The 24,062-nt window shown below is 42.2% G+C and overlaps 1 protein-coding gene across 12 annotated transcripts in view; it reads right to left on the minus strand.

The window, feature by feature from the left end:
• Positions 1 to 24,062, minus strand: part of AKAP13 (A-kinase anchoring protein 13) — a 203,298-nt gene that overhangs the window by 143,322 nt on the left and 35,914 nt on the right. For all 12 annotated transcript variants that reach the window (XM_033070336.1, XM_033070327.1, XM_033070333.1 and 9 more), the window contains exons 3-4: positions 12,978 to 13,074; positions 2,077 to 2,121 (exon numbers count right to left, since the gene is read on the minus strand). In XM_033070336.1, the coding sequence (XP_032926227.1) occupies positions 2,077 to 2,109 (33 nt within the window). In that variant the 5' untranslated portion in view covers positions 2,110 to 2,121; positions 12,978 to 13,074. The remainder of the gene's footprint in view (positions 1 to 2,076; positions 2,122 to 12,977; positions 13,075 to 24,062) is intronic.

A 24,062-nucleotide genomic window follows, 5' to 3' on the forward strand; every position in this document is an offset into this window, starting at 1 on the left:
AATGCTGCTGATGAAAACAACTATCTAATAGATCTTTCCGGATGAAACTCGTGGCAGATTTAGTAAAATAACAAACAAAACTGTATAATCCTTAATCTAAGATATTAGCTTAAAAGAGGAAGAGTGTAAAGGATGAAAAGGTGTCAAAAACAAAAGGTGAAGTGTGGGAGAAGCATATTTTCCTGAAGGAAGACAAGAGACAAAATTCCTTATGGAGGAATTAAGAGGATACTGTTCTCTGTAATTTGAAAACAAGATCTAGGAGCCTGTATGTGAAAAATGGAGGTGCCATCACTCTGAAGAAAGAATGTGGTGAGGTTTGTTATTTGCCTCCCTATGGCCAGGCCACAAGACTGCTGTGTCTCCCTTTAGAAAAACAGAAATACCAGGAAGATACCCTTTTCTTTGTGCTCTGCTGGCATCTAACAACACTCAGATGTCAATTAGCAACACGTGGAAAACAAAACTGATCTTAAAATGTACAAAGCATTTATACTGAGAGCAAACACTAAATCTCGAGCTTTCAAATTTCTTTAAACTACCAAAAAATTTGTTTGTTTTGAAAGGGAGCTGATTTGTGTATACACCTGGCTAGGGGAGGAGGAGAGAAAAGGGAGTCACTGATGAATTAATAATGGAACTTATTTGCATTGCAAAGAAACACTATACCAAGGGCCATATAATCATTATTTTACACCAGGGTGCATTTGACCTCAACCCAGTTCTCTATCACATGGGGATGAGGACTTCTAAGTGTACCACTTCAGTATTACATATTCAATAAAAATCCACACAAATCAGTGAGAAAATAAACTAATTCAGTAGATAAGCCTGAGAAAACAAAGCCTCCAGATTAGCAAAGTCATACATTGCTCAAATGACACAAGAATAATTTTGTTCTGATTACACCATTCATGTGTTTCTATTGTCGTTATTTCATCATATATTTGCACTAAGTTCCATTCTCTCTTAATGGGTCGTAAGTGCAAGTGAAGTTTCTTCAAAGTCAAGGTACATTCAGTAGACTTGAGATTTAACAAAATTCAGGCAACATTTAGTTTCAAAATTTAAGAAATTAATGTGGAAAGCCACATGCAAAAAATCAGGTCACACTGCAGTATTTTCATCTTGCTTCAAGCACAGACTTAGGACAGTGAGTAGAGAATAAATTCCAATGCAAACTTCTAGCTGGTTGGCAAAGATAGGCAAAATTTAAAGTCTCCATGGCATTAAAGGTCAATATGACCCATTATTCACAACATGCAACACTCTCCAAAACACAGGTCTATCACCAGTCCTGATTGTTTCTCCTTCCTTCCCCTTAAAAGTCACATTTGTGAGCAATTTTCCCTTCAAATTTTCCATCCTCCCATCCAGCTGTGCCCTGGCTGGCGAGGTCCTGGGCAGGACCACGAGCTCCAGCAGCTCAGCCTGCTCCCAGCATGGCAAGGCAATGTGGAAAGCAAACAGCTCCAGACCTGGCTGGCAGCTCTGGCACAGATTGAACCCACGCTCACACACCCCCACACATCCAGGTCTCATTTGACAGTCCCCATGCTCCCAACAAAGCTGCTATTCAAGAGCCAGGGGAAGCTTGTTCCTTGTTAACGGAGCCACGGAGGTTACGAGAGGCTGACGTAAACCAAGCCCTGCTGCAGCCCAGCCCTTCGCTGCCTCCCCGTCCTCCCTGCCACGTTTAAAACTCCAAACACAAAAGTGTCAGCACAGTGGGCAAGCCCTGCACGCTGGGATGCCCTGTTTTCCACACAAGCAATTTCTTGTTTGAAGAACGAGAGCGCTGCCACGCACTCCAGCACATTTTGGGGAGGAAAAATAAAAGTGGGGATACCTGCACAGAGACAGCATTGCATGCCTCAAAACCTGCCTAAAGCAGTCTGGAAACCAGAGGAGTCCTGGGACTTACCTGAGAGCTTTACACTGAGCACTTGTAATGAATTAACACAAATAAACTCTTTAGGGAGCAATGAGAAAAGAAGCAGCATCTCCAAAAAGCTGATGGGAAGTGTTTTGTGTGAACAGCAGGAGAGAAAACAAAGTGTTTTAATTGGTACTCACATACAACGGAGCTTGCTGTGGATTAAGTTTCATGACCTCAGAACACTGAAACAAAAAAGAAAAAGCAAGTTTAAGCTATTTTTCATAATATTGTAGGTACTTCTCTGTAAGGTGCTTTAGCACTCACACATTCCTTTTTCCAATAAGTACTTTTTTCTTCCCCTTCATGTCCATCTCGGTTCATCTTTCCTCCTAGCAATCTTTACTTCATATCTGCTTTTTATGACAATTATCAATCCTTAATTGAAATCCTTCCACCAATTCTCCCACTTCTCCATGAAAAATAATTTATGAATATTTCTAGTTCTCCCTGCTGCACAAGAAATCCAACTACTACCTTGCTCAAGGCAATCTGGTGTCATTTTTTTTACCTCTTTCACTAGATTATTTGTTAAAAAAATTCAAATCTACACAGAAAACAAACGATCAAAAATGCTCTAAAGGAAAACTTCCAGAATATATGATGCTCATGATTCTGCATTACCATTTTTCATCATCAAAACCTACCATTTTAGTCAAGAATCTTTCCCTCTTTCTGGTTTGTTCCTGGAATTTCTCTATAACCTGTTGAAATTTTCTTATACTGAGCTTTGAGTCAGTCAAACCAGAATTTCTCTTGCATTAGTTCCTTCACTCCAGCAGAAAATATTCTCTCTAAACAAAAGCTCTAAGTTTTCATTTAATGTGTGTATTAAGAGATCCAGGATCCTAAGATGAAGGAATGCAAAACAATTAAAAATGGAATTTCTGTTGTTACTCATGTCTGCATAACTGGTAATTCTCTGCAAATACTTCAAGATCTTTTTAAAATAGATGAAATACCACTCTGCTTTTCACACAAAAAATGCAGGATCTTGTTCATACTTTGCTCCTTTCCAAATCCCACAGTTTGCCTTTAGTGAGACAGAAATTAAACCACAGCCTGAGTTCTCTTAGCTGATTCCAGCTAGCCTTGCTCCCTCACACGCTCTCTTTATTTTACAGAATGTTTTTGTGCCAGTTGCTTTAAAAATACCAGAGCGACCTGCCAAGCTTGTGCATCAAAACAGCCCCTCTGCAAAAGGTCCTCTGAGGCAGCCAGTGGATGGACAAGTATTTTGCAAGAGTTTTAAATCCAGTCCAATTCAAACCCATTTCCAACCCTGAAGTTCCCCTTCGTACAGCAAGAACACCCCCAAATTGGTTATGCCCAATAGTTTTCACTGGATTTTCAGCTCTTACAAAAACTTATCCAGGAAAAGAGGGGATTAGCAGCACTAGCTGCCATTTGGGCAGGTGAGCTGCAAGAACAGCTCTGCAAACAATCTTCACTTGTGCCCTACAATTTGCCCCTGGCAGTTCCAGTCCTACTGAGGGTTCAAAATGAAAAAAAGAAACAAAACCAAAAAATGCACAAACCCTGCCAATCTCCCTCATGACCTACCTGAGCCTCTCTCTCCTGTTCTGAATCTGGGTGTCCTAAACAGGAGCATAAAAACATTATCTAGACAAGAACATTTATTGTATCTTACAGAAATCAAACCATGCTTGAAAAAAAAAAAACCCCAAGCTTTCAAGCTCACCTTACATACGGATTTTCAGAATTTTTCACTGCTACAGACTAATTCCCTGTGAATTCAAACTCATGACAGTTTTGTTGGGTTGTTTTTTGTTGGTTTTTTTTTTGTAAGAGAAGTGCACAGTAGCAGCAGTGAAATAAGGTGATAGGCTGAACGCTGGGTCTTGTCAAAAAAGTCATGGGAATACTTCCTACAGGAAGATTTTCCCCCCTCTTATCTTACTAGTTGGCCCTTACATTAGTCACTTAAAATGATTCCTTGGTTCATAATGCACACGTCATTCCAATTTTTCTAAGGATGCAAACTTAGTTTGCAAGGAGCCAGGCAGGTTTGGAAGATATTTTATTTTATCTTGTTAGGAAGTTATTTGGCAAAAACATAGGAGGAAAACTGAGTGACAGATAAGCCTGAATGACTACCCTGCGTCAGCAAAGGACTAAATTTAGGTCTCTAGACAAGTGAATTTCTTCAACCAATGGACAGGCACTGAGCAGCCTCTGAAAAACTTTAAAAACCTTTAATCCAGTAAGAGGAAAAACAAAAGGCAGATCATACTGGTCATAACCAAGCCCAGATACATAGGGATCTTACCACAGTCAGTAAGTTGGATTACTTCAAGTGTAAAAATGAGGAGGGGACAAAAAAGAAAAAACAAAGGAAAGGAAGCTAAACAGCTAAACTTTGTTTTCTCCTATTTTTAGAGGAGCACATCCTTCAAGCCAATGCCTGCCCTGAGCCCCAGAAAGCCATTTCTATCCTTTTGGACAGGAAGAACTGCTGTACCCAATACAGAAGAATGCAGTGAAAATAACTGGCCCTACAGTGAGATCAGAATCTGGACTGCACATGAACTGCCCTGAAAGCCAAACTAACAAGAACAGGTAAATAAATATAAATCCCTCCTCCCTTGCCCAGCTCCCACCTAGCACCCTCATGGCAGCCCACAGATTCTTGTTCCAGTGGCAGCTGCCTGTACTTAAAACATTAATGGTATTTCTCACAAATAGCTAAATCTTTTGAATTTCAGTTGCTGGGAGGTTTATCACAAGCTCCATGTACCTCCAGACAATTACACTGCAAGGTTTCTAGAATTATATTAGGTTTTCCACTTTAGGATAACACAGTGAAATCTCTTGCATTCGCAAATTGGAAAGTAGGACATGAAATGAAAATCCAGGTTCAAGCTCTTCAAAGCAACAGTGGCCTTAGACACTATAAAAACCTGCAGATGTCAGTAAAATAGAAATCCACTGGAGCCTTCTCAGAATGGGACAGATACCTTTCTGCTCTGTTAAGCACTGAAGAATTAATTCAGTGAGCTTTATTAATGTCTCTTTTAGAGAACTTCTCTGTTATTTCACACAAAATTTCATGGATGAGGACAAATGACTGTTCTTCATTTTCTTGGGTATGGTAATATATGTCAGGAAAAGAAAAGAAAAAAAGTCATTTATTTGCTTTACTGTGGTTCTCAAAACCTCATCCAGAATTAGGGCCCCATTGGTTATATGCTGTAAAAATGTCAATGCAAACGAAGTTTCTGCCCTGAAGAGTTTACAATTAAGCACAGGCAGCAGGAAGGGATACAAACCCCTCGTGCCAAAACAATAAACCCTCTTCATCCACTGCTCCCAGCTACCACTTAATTTGGCCATAATTAGGTGGCTTATTCCTTCTAGGCATTGCAGGCAAAGTGTGGATGGTGAGGACAGATCTGACAGGGAGGTCAATGCTCCTCCAGGCCAACCCATCCCACGCACAATCTGAAGGGCTGAAGGACTCTGAACAACATGCAGGCAGGAATGCCAAAATGCCTTTTCCATTTTCCCACTGCACCCTGTTCAGGACTGCTCTCTCTGGCAGTGGGGTTACAGCAAATGCTGGTTTCACTGCCCAGCTTCTGTGAGCTCCCCAGCATCCACTCCCACTGCCTGGCTCTGTATGAAGTGTATGGCAGAAAGAAATCACAGTGCTACTCTCAAGAGCTGTTCATTAATGAATTCATTTTTTTTTTTTATCAGTGAGAAGAGTTACACGATAGACAAAACCAGAAACAACCACTCTTGCCTCCAACAACTGAGCAGAACTGCAACAACCAGGAGGAGGAAGGGTATTTAATCCATGTGGTACAGCCAGGAAAGCCTACCTACCCCTCTCCCTCATGTACTAAATAAACTTCAATTGTAGGTCTTTGAGTTTTTTCAAGATTTTCAAATTCAGTTTTTAGGTATTTTAAGTAAACTTCAGTCAGACATATACTTTTATACTCGAGTTTAAGCTTTGCTGAACTTTATCTGAATCTCAGCACTTGACCTTTTCATTTATCATTTTAACATTTGATTTTTAGAAACATTGATCCTTATTTGCAAAGCTTTACCCATGCATGCTCAGCTGTACCAAAGGAAACAACCAAACCCCAAAGAAAACCTAACCCAATTTTACCCATAAAGAGCTTGTGGTTGCAGGCAAGAAAGAACAGCCAAAAAACACAAGAAGAATCTGATGGTTACAGATGGCATGGAAAGCATTCCAGTAGATAAACAGAAATGCAGAGAAAGCAGGATGGCTTTCCAGCTGTAAGTATCACAGCATGGCTGGGATGAAAGCCAAAGGAGGATTTACTTTTTTTTTTTTTTTTTTTTTTGATGCAACAGAATTTACTTTTTACAGAATTATCCTGTATCTTTGGTTTGAAGAGACTAAACTTTGATTTCGAGGCTCTGGAGTAACACTTCATCAGGTAGTCTAAACTATATTTATCCTACAGAAATTAGGAAAGCTCTATTGATGCTAATTATCTGCAAGAGGGCAAGACAAATAGAATTTCTTCTATATATTTCTTTCAACAGAGGACACCAATAACCCACAGTGGGGCAACCTGCCTTATAGGCAACTCTTTATAGCCCAGAAGATGTAAAAGAATTTAAAGAAATCCTGGGAGCACACATTGACCTCCCTTGCTGAGCTGCATCACTTCCATGATGCAAAAATAAAACCAAGATTCCAAAACCACATCACTTCTCATTCAACAAAGCACAGTGTCCTCAAGGACACTCTCCACACTTCTTGTTGTACAAAATGTTAATTTATGAAATACTTGGAAATATCAAGAGGATTGGGTTTCAGGCCCTACAGAGCTGCTGCTCTAAACTACACAAGATAAATAAAGATGGGGAAGTGGTTAAGTGAGGGGAGCAGAGAGGAGACCAACTGCCCATATACAGAGGAATTCCTGCTGGAGCCATGATTTCATGCAAAGAACTAAAATAGCAATGTCTTTCACAAGTTTATTGTTCTCCCCTAGTGTCAGGGGAATTGCTAAGCTGGAATATTCCCCTTTTCTTCTGAGTGGTATATGACCTTTATTGTGTTGTATTACCCATCATTTTTTTGTTATAACACAACAATTTGAAAAAAGGCTTTTCTTGGTTTAGTTTGGGTTGTTTTTTTTGGTTTTTTTAAATTTTTCACCTGTAGCAAAAACAGTGAAAATGGAAAGAAATAACGACTAGATGTTGGTTTTATTACTCATATTTTCTTGTGTGGTCTTTTTCCTAGGCATATTCCTGCAAAGTTGAGACCTGCAACAAGTTACTCTCACCTTGTGGTGTTAGGCAAGACATGGGTTTGTTCACACATTCTGTTCCACAAGTTTCATTCAACACTGAATGAACACCAGAACTCACCATTCATAAAATGAATGAGCTTTCTAATCAGTGTAATCAGTGTACTACTGCCCTGTCCTTCAAACCCATGTGAAAAAAACCAGGACAAAAACTACACACAGCTTTGTCAGGAAAAATAAACCCATAGCCCAGTTCTTCAAGAATGTGCATGGAGAAATTTGTATAAATAGAGTAGCTGCAATTGCAGTGACTAAAATAAACCCCAAGACAAGCACCATAATAGCAAATGCAGAACAACTGTCTCTGTAGCCCCAATAATGTATGATTTTGTATAGCTGGTCAGAAAAGGGAGGCTGGAGGCATTAGGAGAAGTAACCCATCCCAAATTTATTTAGCAGATACACAGGGAAGTGATACCACCAGCAAAAGTCATTGACCCTAGAAAGGAGAGGAGGTGAGGAAACAAGAAACCACATCTCGAACACGTAGCAGCAAACAAGTTACCAGCATATTGCAGCTTTGTGTTTGGAATCACAGCTGAGCCTAGAACCACAAAACCTCCAGATATTTGTGTATAATCATCTGAGATTATGTAACTCACTGAACATGATGTTTTCTCACTAAATGGATTGTTTAGGAATAAAAATACATCCCTCATGCAGCATTTCCACAGGTGATACTGCTTGCCAGCTGTGTCCTGTCTGCAAACAAAAACATATGCTGCCACTCAGCTACAGACAAAACAGGAGTTGCTTGGGTAAGAGGGAGGAATGAAAAGGTTTAAAGATGTTTTGTGTTGTTCTGGATCTACCATCACTCTCCTCCAAAAGAACAGAGGTAAGTCAGCAAGCCATCCCCAGGAAAACCAGACACACACAGATTCCTTTCACAGAAAGAAAAGAAACTTCACAACAACCTTCTCCCTTCAGAAAAAAATAATTTAAGGAACATATTTAATTGCAAAATCTGCCTAAATCTGTTGGATTTTTTCTTTACAGTGTTGGAAACCACAGCAGTGCATGTACAAGAGCCCACCAAGCAGCAGGGGGGGAGTTGGAGAGCTGAGCCACTTGCAGAGGGGCTGGAGCCTCACTGCAACACAAGCTAACAGAGCGTCACTGATTTAATTGACTGATGATTTAATAAAATGCCCTGGATATAGATTAACTCGCTTTGCTTAATGTAGCTCAGCTTCCTGGCAGCAGGAACTGGCACCACACTGTTCCTGGGCTGGGAGCTGGGCTGCCCAGGGCTGCACCCACTCCCTGGCCTCACCCAAACCTTTCCCATTACCTTCCCAAAACAATGAAGCGTAACACAAAGCTAAGATACAGAAAAGCAGGTACACTTACATATTTAAAAAATAAGCTCAAGCCTTATCCATGCTACAGTAAGTCCCTAACTCAGCTTTGCCAGCCCTGTCTTGCTCCAGAGACTCACACCTAGCCAAATACCCTTAGTCTCAACATTAAGTTGCTTCTTTTGGACAATTCCAATCTCAAAATTATCAAAAAAATTGTCACCTGGATTACTTAATTCCTGCCCAAAGGCTGGGAAGACATGAAGCAGCCTAGGGTTAACAAAAGCAGCACTTTCCCCATGTAGGAGAAGACAGATCCCTCTCAAATCTGCTTCCCTGCTCCATCCCTTCACCCATTAGTAGGTACAAAAAACAAACCTATAAAACTCAAATCACAACAGCTATCTCTTTACTGTTCATATGCCTAATTTCAAATAAAGAAAGATACTGCAAAAGTTGGAAAAACAGAGAGTAAAAAAGGATTATTAGCCAGCTCTAATTATACAAACTGATCTCATCCTCTTGTCATAAGCCTCTTTCCTGTTTCCGGAATCTATTTGTGCTACAGAAAGACCAGCCTTTTGTAAATGTCCATGGGTCATCAACACAGGGTGATTAATTTCCCATTTTACAGTACACACATACTGTCAAGCAATTCACTTGTAATTCACTTGTAATCCGATATTACCCTGCCCTCACTTGTACATTTTTTCCTCTAACATATTACTAAAGGCAAACTGTACTTAAGATACCGATTTGTAAAATCCAAACGACGTTTCATAAGGAGACATCATGCTTCTATAATAAAATAAAAATCACAGACCACATCTTCAGTTCAAGTAGCTACATCCTAATAAAGTTAAGACCCAACAGTCGACTTGAATTAAAGAGCAGCATGTACGCAAAAGCACACACATGTTTATACTCAAATTAAGTCCTCCAACAGGTTCTGGGGCAGCTGTTTCACGTATGCATGAGACTTTTATCTCAGGCTCAAATATTAACTTCCAGAAATCCCTAGCAGACATTCTAGCTGCCTCCTCAAATGAGCAAAATCCAGTTTATACCTTCCTATGTGTTTTGTTGTTTGAATACATATTTTGGCAGTAAACTGAGGGGAAGCTCTCAATGACAACCAGCTTTTTAAGGGTGAATCTTGACTCTGGGAACTTCCTGAACTAGGAACTTAATGAAAATCCCCAAGTATCAAACTGGGCCACTGAAGCATCATGCAAGTTACTGGTTATCTTTGAAAACAGAGATGCATTATATGGGATGAGGTGAAGAATTGAGGGTGGCAAGAACAGGCTTTGAGGAATATTTTACCCCAGTGCATAAAGGATAAACACAGTGAAGAGCTGTCAACAGAAAGGAGATGCCTACAGCCTTACATATGCAGTGGGAGACAGCAAAGCCTCTACTGATTCCTCCACTTCTTGACTACAGCTCATGTCCCAAAACCTTCTCCACTTCACTATTCTCTGACTCTCAAGGCTGTGTTGTTTTAGGAACTATGCTGAGCAATGATGGTTTCAGTAAAAGAAACAACGTCCCAAGCCCTAGAGCTGAGCAGTAAGGCCCTGCTTCTCTCTGTGCTTCCCAAACCACAGCACTTGTACTGCATTCTCAAAAACACAGGCTTGCAGTAGGAAACAATCCATGATGCCCAAAACATCCCACACACATTAATGCTGACAAATATTAAATATTTCCTAGCATTTACAAACCAGGTAAACCCAATGCATATTTTAATAAAGGCATGCACCAACCTTAACTCTCCACAGCAGAGAGTTCTAGCCACAAGTCAAGCTGGAAAAAAATGGCATCAAGACCAAGGTGCAAGACATGTTTCCACTTGCATTTTGGTCTAAGAAGCTTCAGTGCCCGACATTTTAATGTGCTTTTCTTCTCTGAAGAATATATCAGACTCACTTTCCCCTTCAGGCTCCCTTTTGCAAATGCTGCCACTGTGGCCCCAGGCACCGCAGACTTACTCAGGAAAAGCCTGGCAGACACTTTACTCCAGAAGAAGAAAATTTCATCAGAAACTTCAGGTTTCCTACAGGAGTACCTGTGCTAACCTCACTCCCTGTGGCACAGCATGACCACATCTGACACTGCAAAATTACAAATTGTTTCTTCATAATTGCTCCTCTTCTTTCAAGTCACAAAACTATGGGAAAATGCTCTTCTCTAAACATATACTTTAGGCAGTGAGAGAACATGTTCATTTTGCTGAAACATCCTTTCTGAGGCACAGCAGGCTCAAAAAATGCACATCATTCACTCAGCAACTGCAATGATGGAGTCACTTGGTGACTTGCAAGGAAAATGAGAGCTCTGTTCCCAGGACATTGTATTGCACTGGGACTATCCCACGGGAAGCAAAACCCCAAGCAACAGAAAATACTACATCCCTAGCCCAGAAAAGAGAGAACATTCATTCAAGCCCCATTTTAAAATAAATTAAAGCATCAAATAATGAAAATCTAAAGTAAGCACAGTTTGTACCCAGTTCCACCACCCCACCTCCTGCACCTGAGCCTTTCTGCAGCCCGCTCATATGCAAAACCCCACACTTTTTATACACCTAAAAACTGTTCCTTTCTAGTGCCTTTACAAAGTGACCCTTCAGGCTGGTCCCTCAGGAAATGAATGGGTTAAGTGCCCAAAGGTCCCAGCCTCGCCAGTAAATCATTTATTACCCCAGCTCAGGGACAAGGAGCTCTGCAGAAGTGAGAGCCCACGCTGTGCAGCTGTTCCCAGCCAGGCAATTCTCCACAATTATGTTATAACACAGGATTAAGCTTGGGGAGTGGAAATCCGTCCCTTCATTGCTGATGGCTTTTTTTCTTTTTTTTTTTCAAGTTAGGCAGCTATTTTAAATGTTACAGAGCTCATTAACATGAAGTTCATTAAGCAGTAACCACTTTATGAATGAAATGAAAAGATTGTCATTATAAGAACAATTATGGAAATCCTAGACCAGCAGGTAGAAAAAGGAAAGGGTATGAGAATGCTGCTCCTGAACTCCAAATTAGCCTTGCTTTCTTTCCCAGATCCTTCAGAGGAGGCACACCCAGAAATCAGACATGAGGCAGAGGCTGGTTCCCAGGCAGGACTTCAGGTGAGCAGCTCTTGCTGCCTGTTCTGGGCCTCCCCAGAGATTTCATGGCTGTGGTTGAGTGCAAAAAGTCATCCCCTTGGTCACCCCCTAAAAGGGCCTGGAATCTTCCTCAGCAGTGAGCACTGCTTGCTGCAACTCACCACACTCCCTAAATTAGCAGAAAGTTAAGAAATACTATGACAAATCAAGCTACAAATTGCTTCTCTGCAGCTGGTGTCGTGCATTCCTCCTTTAAACATGATGAACCTGGAGGCCAGCTCTCAGCAAGCCACTTACTCACTCCTGATAAAGCAGGTTCCATTCATAATCATGCCAAGGACTTAATTTCTTTCTCAAGGTCTGAAAATAGGTACAATTCCACTGCAGAACCCCACTGAAAAAAGGAAAACCCAAATAATTACAACACATACTTGTCTCTCTGCAAGTAACAACAGTTTATGATTAATCCACCCAGCTGTCGCCACAGCTCAGTAACACCAAAAGATTTGGACTAGTCTCGTTAAAGCACTGATCTTGTAGGCAAGACCATGGAAAATAGGAGGCACTGCAGAAGGTAAACAGGTTAGGGACAGTGTGAGGAGAAAAGAGGCAGCCTGCCATGGCTTTACTCCCTCCCTCCCTTGACAGAGCTCACACATGGCAAGCACCCATTTCCAGGCAAGACTCTGGCAGTTGCTTTGCTTCAGGCTAACAGTTCTTACACGTTCAAGTCTTTTTGGAGAGAAAGGGTGTAACTCCATGAGTCAAAACACCTCCTGTCAGTATTGCAATAACCATATACTGGCTTTCAGGTCAGATCCACCCTGTGATCTGGTTCACCACACCAAGAAGCTGGTGTTAGCTGAACAACAAACCCAGAAGCCTCAACAACACGAGTGCTCCGGGGCAGACAGACCGACAGCGGCTGTGCCGACCGGGAGGCACCTCAGCTCTGATCCCTGCTCCCATGGAAATCCTGGGGCTGGATATGCCCCAGGCACATGAAAGCTGGATCTTAAAATATTAGTGAAAAACAGCTGCTGTTTTAAGTGTTAAGTGTTGTTTTATACCATGGCATACAGGAGGCAACAGCACAGACTTTTTCTACCTCCACCACGAAGAGATTGTATTTTATGGCAAAGTAACTTGTTGAATTTGTTTATATCATTATAATTGCTTTGATATCAACATCCTCTCCTCCTGTCAAGGCTAAGTTTGACAAATGGCTTGACAATGAGCAAACCCATTCTCCCAAACCCATCTCAATCCTGGCGTCTACCTGAAAGAGCTGCCAAAACATTTAACCTTACTTTAACTGCATGAAGCAGTACAGGTGGCTCCAAGATGTTCCTCAGGTCGTTCCCACAGCGAGCAGGGAAAAGTAGGGCAGGTCACAACACTCAGCTCCTGGAAGAGGGAAGAAAAAGAAGGAGTCACCAGGTGCAAGGGCCAGCATGGCTGAGAGCAGTCCCAACACCCAAAGGGGCACTGCAACACCTCCACCAAGGGGGATGGAAACCATCCTCTCCCTTGCTGGCCATGTGGGAAGCATGTGTTGCTTCCTGCAGCAGTCCCATGTGGTCCCACAAGCACACACAGGACAATGGCCACTTTATGGATAGGGCTATTTATAGACACACGTGGGCAGCTGGCACCACCTAAGAATAACTGCACTGCTGAGCTGTATTTGCTGCTGTCCTGCTATTTGGTTTATCCCCAAAGCTGCTGATCTGCTGTCCATCACCCTATCCCAAACAACTAAGCTGACCTTAAGTCCTTTGCATCCATCAACACAACCTCTCTCAGACAGACCTCATCCAACTCTTTGTGGACTCCCTTATACCAAGGTGTTTTAACAGGAGCAAAGGTAGATGATGGCAGATGGTGACCAGCAGATGAAGCCCAAATCTATCAGGACATCTTTGCCAAACCCTTCTGGGTTGCCTGCACTTTTCCACAGGCTTATTTCCTGCTCTGGGACAAAATCTACTCAGTAGATTCATCCAGAGGGATGGTCTCCAAAGCACACCTGGAAAGAGCAGTTAAAGTGAATCAAATGTCAAAAGGTGAAAAAGTCAAGGTTGGGCTATAGTTTATTAAATGCTGTGTGGGAGATTTTATTAGCTAAATCAAAGTTATCAGGGTATCTCACACCATCATTTGGTTACCACACCAGGAAAGGTTGTGGCTACACACTCACACCACTGAACCCAAGCACAACACACCAACTGCCTCCTCCTGTTCTACCAGAGAGACACTCTGCCCCTGCACTCTCCCTGTTGGGAAAACATCCATAATCTGGGAATCTCACAGCCTGAGCCACCCTGCCAACCTCAAAGTGCAATCACAAGCACAGAAGTAACAATGGCAAAACTAGTTACCAGCTGGGAAATCAATTGTACTGTGTGAATTAGCTGGGGAACATACAGGACTGGGAGGTGAGGCACTGCACAACAAATCTCACTCCATCTACACAAGAACTGCATCACCTGAATACCTCAATGTTGGTTTTACACAATGCTTTTTCTTAAGATTAACAGCTAAAAGTCTCTTCTGACAAGAAATGGGGAGACTATTTTGCAAGGCACTACAGGGCCTGTGTTTTACTACAAATATGTTTATTTAGATATAGACCAAAGAGGAAAAACAGAAAAAAAATCATCCTCTTTAAGTAGGAGGACTGTGTATGAATTCCTTCATTGCCATGTCACACATTTCTGAATTACATTCTTATGCCAAACTACTGGAGTTGAAAGTGGAATTACCTGAACTCTTAAATCCCAGTTAAGAGCGTACAAACACTCTTTGGATTCATTAACCAGTAAAAACCACCCTTGCAGTCACAAACAAGCAGACTGGAACTTTCCTCTGGCATTTTTGTAGTGTTATTTTCAGGACCTCAATTTACAAGATGGTTACTGTTTGATAAAGCAATGATTAACTATTTGCCATCTTGTGTCCATCTCCAAGGAACAGCTCCTTCCAAGGCACATACAACAACAACACAGTGGTTTCACTCGTTTATGAGACACTGATAACTTGGCTTTTAATACTGGATTTGTGTATTTTGGCAGAGGGTTTGCTATCCTTTTGAACCAACAAGGACTGTGGGTATGGCTGACATTGCCAGGGTAGACAAGGAACATGCTGTGAATCACTGCAGGTTTTTCCTCATCTCCACTAAGGAATGAGGGTGTGTGTATGGAAAGCTCACTTGGATGCTCAGGACCTGGAAAGTATTAGCAACTGGAGAAAGTAAACTGGCCTAGCACTGAAAAACTAACATAGATCATAAAATTCCTCCTCACAGTTTTTTGTCTGGTTTTATTCTGTGGGAGTTTTTAGATTGCTACAAGAAGCAGCGAGTAACATTAAAAAGTCATATATATTTTAGCTCTGTATGTAAAGAGCCTGCACAATCAGTAAGGTTGTCCACACCAAAGTATCAATTCCCCAAAGAACTGACTCCTGCTTCCCATGAAATCGGTATGGGACAACTCCTGCATGCCTAAGCACACCCATTTCAGAAGGATTTCCCCATGGGGATTTCTTCTCCTCCCTCTCCTTTACTGGGAAATCATTACCAAGTGTTTATGAACTCTGACATAGCTCCTGTTTTCTGAATCTTAAAACGATGGGTTTAAAAATTATGTTTCATGGGTAACAAACGGGTAACTGCTTTACAAATGAAAAACTACTTAGTATTATCACAAGAAAATGATGACATACTGTAGCTTTATAAAAAGCATTTTGATTTCTACATGGCTCTGCCAATATTCCAAACAACCTGTAATTCTGGATAATTTCTGCCTAAAAGGGCCTATAGTCATGATATCCCACAGTGTTCACTAAAGTAAATGAGAATTTAAAGGAGAGTCCTTTTGACACCTGCCTTTACACAACCTATTTTGCTTGAGTTTAATAAAAATAGGGGGAAAACCCCATCTCTTTTCTTTGGACACAATTATTTGATAGCAGACTGTTTACGGTCTTGCTCCCTCCACACAAGAGCTGAGACAGCTAAAGTTGAAATTACCCTGCCCACTGATGAATTACTGAAACACTCTTTATGAAGAGAGAGAAAAAGAAAACGTAAGGACAGTGTTATAGTTATTTACAATTTTAATAAGACTACATTAATTGGCCCTGTTTATATATGGATTATATGTGCAATTGCTGTAAGAGATGAGACGTTTTACCAAAAAAACCCCAACATCTTAGAGGTGATATGCATCTGATACATCCTCAAGAGGCAGAGGAGTAAAACACCAAAAGGTACTCTTGCTGTATTACTAAATTAAATGAACAGCAGTGAATAATACAGACAAAAAATAGATTATTTGGTGTTGATGATCTATTTGATTGGAATCAGCTGGGACTCCTGAACATGCTTGGTAGAGTCCCAACACAAGGACCTCAGGGCTTCCAGTTTTTTGCTGACTCCTTCCCAGCAAACTCCCACCCTTCCCCAACACTCCTCAATGTCCAGCACAGAGGAAAACACTCCTCAAATTTGTTCTTCTTTCCCTGAACCCACACCTGTTTTATTTTTCTGAGAAGTGTTCCATGTTTTGTTGCTCTGCCATCTGAGCACTTTGACACATCAAACGAGTTATCTCGCCATCTGGTTGTAACTGCCATCGTGAAGTTTTCAACAAATTCAAAAAGCAGCACCAAGATGAGGGCACTAATGGTCTAGGAGATAGACAGTTGATTATTTGGGATTATTTGATACAGCTGGAACCTTTACATAGACAAGACACCCAAGCACAGCCAGATCCCAACATCCAAACAAACCTCTGGGGATTTTCTGAGTTTTGGCTGTTGCCTGCTATGAAACCTTCTCACAACTTCATATCAAATGCTGTCAAGGAAAGCATTGCTTCTCCGCCTCATCTCCCAAATTGCTGGGTGTATAACTGCATGCTGCTGCAATCTTTAGCTCAGAATACACAGCCTATATTTGCATACCATGATATTCTCATTACAGGACATCCTTTTCCTGCTTCCACTGCAGCTCCCAGGAGAAACTGGCTCACAAGACCTTTCCAGAAGTTTGGCTGATGGTCAGAACTGTATTTCCTAATTCCTTAGGGAAGAGAACCCGGACACACTCCTTGGACAACCAGAGGATCACACCCAGTCAAGCATGGGTTTAGGAAGGGCAGGTCCTGCTTGACTAACCTGATCTCTCCTATGACAAGGTGACCCATTTGGTAGATGAAGGAAAGGGTACAGATGTTGTCTGCCTAGACTTCAGGAAAGCCTTTGACACCTGGTTTCACAGCGTTCTCCTGGAGAAACTGGCTGCTCAGGGCTTGGATGGGTGTATGGCTCTGCTGCTCACTGGGTTAAAAACTGCCTGGATTGCTGGGCCCAGTGTGTGGCAGCGTATGGAGAGAAATCCAGTTGGCAGCCAGTCCCAACTGGTGCTCCCCAGGGCTCAGTACTGGGGCCAGTTCCATTTAACAGCTTTAACTGAATTAGGGGACACTCTCAGTCAGTTTGTAGGTGACACCAAGCTGGGCAGGAGGACTGCTCTGCTGGAGGGCAGGAAGGCTCCTCAGAGGGATCTGGAAAGGCTGGATGGATGGGCCAGGTGGGGATCAGCCTCTCCTCCAATGTGACAACTGACAGGACAAGAGGAAACCACTTCAAGATGTGCAAGGGGAGGCTTAGATTGCACATGAGGAAAAATTTCTTCACCGAGGGTTGGTCGAGCGCTGGAACATCTGCCCAAGGAATTGGTGGAGTCACCAGCCCTGGAGGCATTTAAAATATGTGTAAAAGTGGCACTTGGGGACATGGTTCAGTGGTGGTCTTGGCAGAGCTGGGTAATGGTTGGACTTTATGACCTTAAAGATCTTTTCCAAGCTATATAATTCTATGATCCTACATAAATGGAAGGAAAAGTATTATTTGCCTAAAATCTGCATTGCTTTGGACAAGTGTAAATGCAGCATGATCCTCTAGCCATTGCATCAAGCTACATTTGTACCATAAAGAGTGGAGGGCAGATTGCAGCTCATCACATTTTGACACACACAACATTCCACTGAAAATAAATGATGGGTTTTGTTTAGAGAGCAGCATCTGACTTGGCATACCGGATGAAGAAAAGCCAAGAATTTTAAAACAATAGAAAGTAAAACATATCCATACTTCACATGTCTTTACACACTGCAGAACAAGCAATAATATTAAAATATTAACTGCAGTGCCATCAATGCTGATTACCAAGAGATTGGAGACAAATATTCTTTCAGTCTCCCAAGTTAACTTTCGAAACCCAAACTCTTTTGACAGTGTTGCCTCGAACTTGTAAACAGAAATAGCCCCATGCTGGAGCAATGGAGAAACAAGGAAGCAACAAACCAAGGGCACTTCTCTGTTCACTCCAGCCCTGGACAGACACAAATTTTCTCTCTAGAACTTGGAGACCGGCACAAAACTGAAAGACATTTGAAGTTTCTTTTTTAATTTCACCAGCAATCACAACAAAGCAGCAAAACAAAGAGACTAGTGATGCTTTATGGTTCTCTCCTTTGCCTCTGGACCTGGGCTCATAGATGCCTCTTGGGCAATAACACAGCAACCTGTTTCCCCAGGAGAAGATGAGGTTCCAAGAGGACTCTGCAAGCAATGAAAAACCCCTCACCTCTAAGAGTATGGTCCTGCACAAGTGCTCTTCAAAGGTACAGAAGGTCTCGGCCTTCGAAACTGAACAAAAGAAAAACTGGAAAGAATAATACTTTTGTTACCCATTAGTTTTTACTAACAAAGGAGGATTTGGTCCTGGAGTTTGTTCTTCGTTAAACTGCAGCCTGTCACTGTGTTCATCCTAAAGAGCAACTGCTTTTTTCCAGACAGCCTTGTTAAACCACATCAGGATTGAGATAAGGACTTCAAACTGTTTCCACAAGACCATCATGGCTGGCTGGCTGTGAGAGACATTAAAACCTGTGGACAATTTAAAATCTGTGTAAGGGATTAGCACTTCACTGAACCACCATGGCAAGACCACCACTCTGCTTCTTACTGGGAACCAGTACCAGACTGATAGGCTAAAAATCAAAGTAAACAGCACTCTAAAGCCCTCAGATACTTCTAAAACAATATTTTCTTAAAAATTCTTAATTGTGCAACAGGTTCTTCTTCCTCTCTCCTCTACCATGATATTCAGGTGACAGTGAGTTGTGCCTCTTGCTAGAATGGGGCAAAGCCCAAAACAAACTTCAGGAAACAGACCAAGCATGAGCAGTGAAGGCAAGGACTACGTCAGCATGGCCATCATCAACAGCTACCAACACAATGCCTCAAAGGCACAGCAGAATGCCACTTAACCACAGCTCCCCACTTACCAGAATGGACTTATTTTCTTTGAAATACTGGGTGCAGGTTGTAACAGGAATGCCAGACATTTCTTGGGAAGGTGGCATGTCACCCCCAGAACAGGATATAGACCCTGAGAGAAGGCAGAGCAGTTGCAAACAAGATTCATGTGAAAATTTCAGCTTGAAGGTTTGTCTGGTCCATCACCCTGCTCAAAGCAAAGCCATGATATCAAGGTTATGAAATTATTCCCATGCTTTCATTGTGCAAAACTGTCCCAGTCAATGTGGCCTGTTTCTCAGTTCCTGTATGTAAAATTGAGCTAAATAAGGTAACTGAGCCCCATCACTACAGAAGGAAATCAAACTCACCATCAGTGCAAGGCATTCCTGCTTCAGCCATGAAACCTACACAATTCACTTGTTTAATCTGACTTTCTCCATGTAAAAAAATGATCTTCTTCACTTCCACAGTTTACAAAAATACTCAATAAAATAAAGAAATAAATTTTTACTGTGCTTAGAAGCCTTGTGACAGTGAAGTGAACATGTACATGCTCAAACCAAACACCAGCCCATAACATGCACTGACACATTAATGCAAGGCTTTCTCCTACAGAGAAAAAGGAATTAAGGACTTAAGTCTCCTACAGTTAAGGAGGTATCTTGGTATAAAATACAAAGAACAAATCTATATTCTTGCCTCCCACTGCAGCTCCTGCCAAGCCCCAGGTCCCCCTGTGCTGAGCCCCATGGATGCAGCAAGAATCCCTCTGCCAGAGAAATGCTGGAAAGGAACACAAAAGGACAGAAAATGACAACTTGCCCAAGGCTTTAGAGATGGCTGCCAGCCCAGTCTGTAATCTGGATGGTATCACCTCTCCACCCAAGCAGCAGTGATGGTTCCCCCCTTCTTCAAAAGCTGTCTCCATCCCCACCCGCTGCTGCCCGGCTCTGCCAAGCACCCGCCACCCAACCGTGACATTAATTCACTTCACTGTTCAAATCAACATGTCACTGGAGCGGCCCAGCACTTAATTATATGAATTAGGAGATCTGTGTAATAGTCCTAAACCAGTAATGAAAGAGAAGGTTTAATGATGCAACAAAAACCTGCAACGCAGCACTCAGATTACGGGTGGGTTACACAACAGCTCCAACAATTCAGCATTTAGGCTGCAGACTTGCATAGTGCACATCACATTTTCCCAGAGCCATCATCTGACTCCAAGCACGTGAGATCCACTCAAACACACCCTTCCCTTGCTCCAGAAGCTCAAGGATGAAGGGGAGGCTCAGCTCTTGAGCAGCAGTCATCCACATTCAGAAGAGATGTCCAAAGCAAAGTCAGTCCTTTTCCCAAACTCACATTCAAATTCAAAAAGATTTATCTGAAGCCTGTCCTAGCAACCACTTGTATCTCACAAGCAGCGCTTGCTCCTCCCAGCATTAACACTCCATTGCACAGAGATGACATAACTCCAGTGAAACCTGTTCAGTTGACAGCTGGAGTGACTTTTGCATTGTGCCATGTGAGTTAACTCCCAGCTGCAGCCTCGTTTAAGAAACTATTATATGAGCACAGCTTTAACAGAGATATCACCCATGAAATGACAGCAAATAGGGTAATTTAGGTATTTGATGAGCACTCAGCATGAACTGTTCATATGGAAGAGAACGCTCTTACCCCAAGATTTCTGAATGGAGTTTATTACTAAATAAGCTTAAATACTACCAGATAGTATTGATTTCTATTCATAGCACTTATATAGCTTAAGGGAGAAATCATTTGGTTTGAAATATTCTTTTAGAATCTATTGACCTTTCATGTCAATAAACAATACCAAATTGCAGCTTAGCAGGCTTATTTTACCTTCTTTTTTTGTAAAGTGCTCAAATGAAAAGCACTATACCAGCATCAGGGCTGAGAAGTATTATTTAAACTTCAAAAAGCAGTTAAGTGCCATGGCCAATCCATATGTTCATTATCAAAGGGCTCATAAGAAAATTGACAGGACCAAAACTGCAATGGGGAAGGAAGAGTGACAGCGTCAGTTGGGAAGCTGCTTGCCAGTGTTTGCACGTGCTTGTTCAAACAAAAGCCTCAAGATGCTGTGCCTTATCCAGAAACCTTTAAAATGTCACTAATATGTCACTGTTCTTAAGAGTGAATTGCTCTACTTGTATTCCTGTGTCACCTGTAAAACACACCTTTAATTCTATTAAAATCCTCAATGGTAACTGTTCATCTCCACGTGTTACCAGTCCTGCTCACTTTTACCAAGGCAGAAGGTAGCACAGGGTGCTGCTGTAAGCCATTTGCAGCTGCAACAGATCTGCATTTTCTACATCAAGGCAGATGGCTGGAAACAACTAGCCTGCAACCACAGAGCATCTTTTACCCTGCAAACCCTTCAGCAGGTTGCCAGATTTGCTTTCATACAGCAGAACTTCTCTTTTCTATCCCTCTAAACAAAAAGACTGTTTTCATTCAGCTGCTTTTTTCCCCCCCCTTTACAAATATAGACACCTGCAACAAATTCCTCTTTAAAGAGGAAGATCATAGCAAGGCAGTGTATTATGAGTAGAAAAGGAAGGGACATTATCAAATAGCATTAGCACACAGCTCAGATTTTTCCCAGTACCCAAAAAGCCCAGGGCACGTAACTCCAAGTGCATACCAGGGAAGGAAGCAAGCTTTTGCCACTAGCAAAAAGATTCCTGAAACAAGTCAGCAAACACTCATACAACCTCTGTCTCAAAGTCTGACGTCAAATACAAGTTGAGATTAACTTGTTAATGACTCTGCATTCACCCAGCAAAGTGAAATCCTGGAGGTGCCTGCATCCTCCCATGTGTTTCACACACGGGCTGGAGGTGCTCACAGTAAGACCTACTCATTATTTTCTCTGCAAAGCACACTCCTCCCCGTTAATCAAGAGTTACAACCAGTCACCCAACTAGCACTGTGATGACTTCACTGCCAGCTGCTAGGCATCCTCAAAAAAACAAAAACAAATTACAAGAGGGCTACCATCACCTAGCAAATCCTACTACAGGTACAGCAGGCTGTTGGGCAACTTTGCTGACGTACCTGCCAGTACATCAGGGACCTATTCCCCAACCATCCCCTGAAGCAAAGCATCTTTAGTTACAGCAATGACAACAGCTGTCACCTAACAGAACACCCTTCCAACTCCTCATCTACCCCAAGCAGGTACAGCTTTTTGCGAAGTGAAGGAAAAATAAGAAGTTAAAGCCAAATAATTGTTGGGACACACCCTTCTCCCAGTGCACCTGTAAATGACCACTTGTGCAACAGCACCTGAGTGTCAACAGGACTGTGGGCACTACCCAGGCAGGCACACAGCAATCAAGCCAAGGCACTACCCGCATTTCCACGTGCACATAGGGTTTTCAAGTGCCTATCTACCTATCTCCACCTATGCAGGTGATGATTCACCTCTTGCAAACCCAGCCTCACACTGCTGCTATCTCCTCTTTCCCCTATTCCTGCAATTGTGGCTAATCTTCAGTCAGACATTGCCCGCCTTCTTCAGGACTTGATTATCACTCAGCAGAGCACCAAACAGGGTTAGCTGGTAACAAAATAAAAATAAAAACATAATGAAAAGTAATTTAAACCCTCTGACAGATTTTCCTGAGGTGGGAGGGTGTCCTCAATTGCACCCACAGTCTTTCTGATACAGCCTGCATAGCATTCTCTATATTTTTTAGCATCAGGAAAGTTTTTCTTCCCTGCTTTGCCAGTGGTAACCACATTTTGGTTGTCATCTGACACAGAACAAGACTCTCAGGAAGTATCACCTCTTTCAGGTGTTCTATACACAAATAATAAGAATAGATAAATGAATAGGTTCTGGCATTTCTAGGAACAGAAAATAAAGACACCAGAATTTAATGTCCACCCAGAAATCTAAACAAAGAAGGCATATAGATGAAGAAAAGTATTCTGACAAATTCACCACACACTCCCTCATCCATTCAATTTTCTTCCTAGCAGTTTCAAATAATCATTCCCACCACTACAAAAAAAAATACAAGGGGTGCAAGCCTACAGCACAGGCATTTAGCACTAGAGGCTGCTAGAGATCACAGACAACCATCAGATCTCAAGAAGTGGTCGGTGCCACAGGTGAAAAAAAATGCTCCTTCACTGAGAGTCACAGCCTCACAGAAAATCTCAAACAGCCTTTTGAAAAAGGAACAGATCTTGCAGCTCTTGGATAATCCAGAAACAGTGACCAGTGCTGGGAAGACACAGCTAAAATTCAGAATGCCCTTCTACAGGAGGCTGCCATGCCTCCTCCAGCGAGGGATTTCATCTTAAGGTTTCTACACCTGCTTTATGCCAGCCCCAAACAGTTGCCATGAAGAGATTTTGTTCACCCCTGAGGTGCCACCAGCCACATCTGCTGCTTGCTGGACCAAGGGTTGACACCCAGGTTTCTTTAGACACATCAGTTTCCTGCTGGAGCTGTGCCTTACCTAGAAACCCTTTAAAATGTCACTGTTCTTAACAGAAAAATGCTCTACTCATATTCCTGTGTCACCTGTAAAATACACCTTTAATTCTATTAAAATCCCCAGGGTAATTGTTCATCTCCACCTGTTATCAGTCCTGCTCACTTTTACCAAGGCAGAAGATAGCACAGACTGCTGTTACAAGCCATTTGCAGCTCCAACAGATCTGCATTTACTATATCAAGGCAGCTGGCTGGAAATCACCAGCCTGCAACCACATCTTTTACCCTGCAGATGTGGGAGATGGGACATCCCAAGGAAAGCCCTGTGCCTGCCTCCCTCTGGTATCCCTGTGTGCTTGGAGAGGAACCAGCTGAGAAACCGGGGCTTTCCCCAGGGCTCTGCACAGAGCTCTAAATTCCTCAGGGTGAGGCTCTCTCTGACATCTAAATTCTTAGGGGTGACGCAAGAGGAAGAGATCACCTGAGAACTTCAGGTGGAGGAAGGACAGGCAGCAGAAGCCGATTAATTCCTAAGCAACAGAGATCCTCCCATGCAAACCTGCAGAGAGGCCATGAG

The sequence above is a fragment of the Catharus ustulatus genome, chromosome 12 (assembly GCF_009819885.2).
Source record: "Catharus ustulatus isolate bCatUst1 chromosome 12, bCatUst1.pri.v2, whole genome shotgun sequence".
In the NCBI taxonomy this organism is placed as follows: domain Eukaryota; kingdom Metazoa; phylum Chordata; class Aves; order Passeriformes; family Turdidae; genus Catharus; species Catharus ustulatus.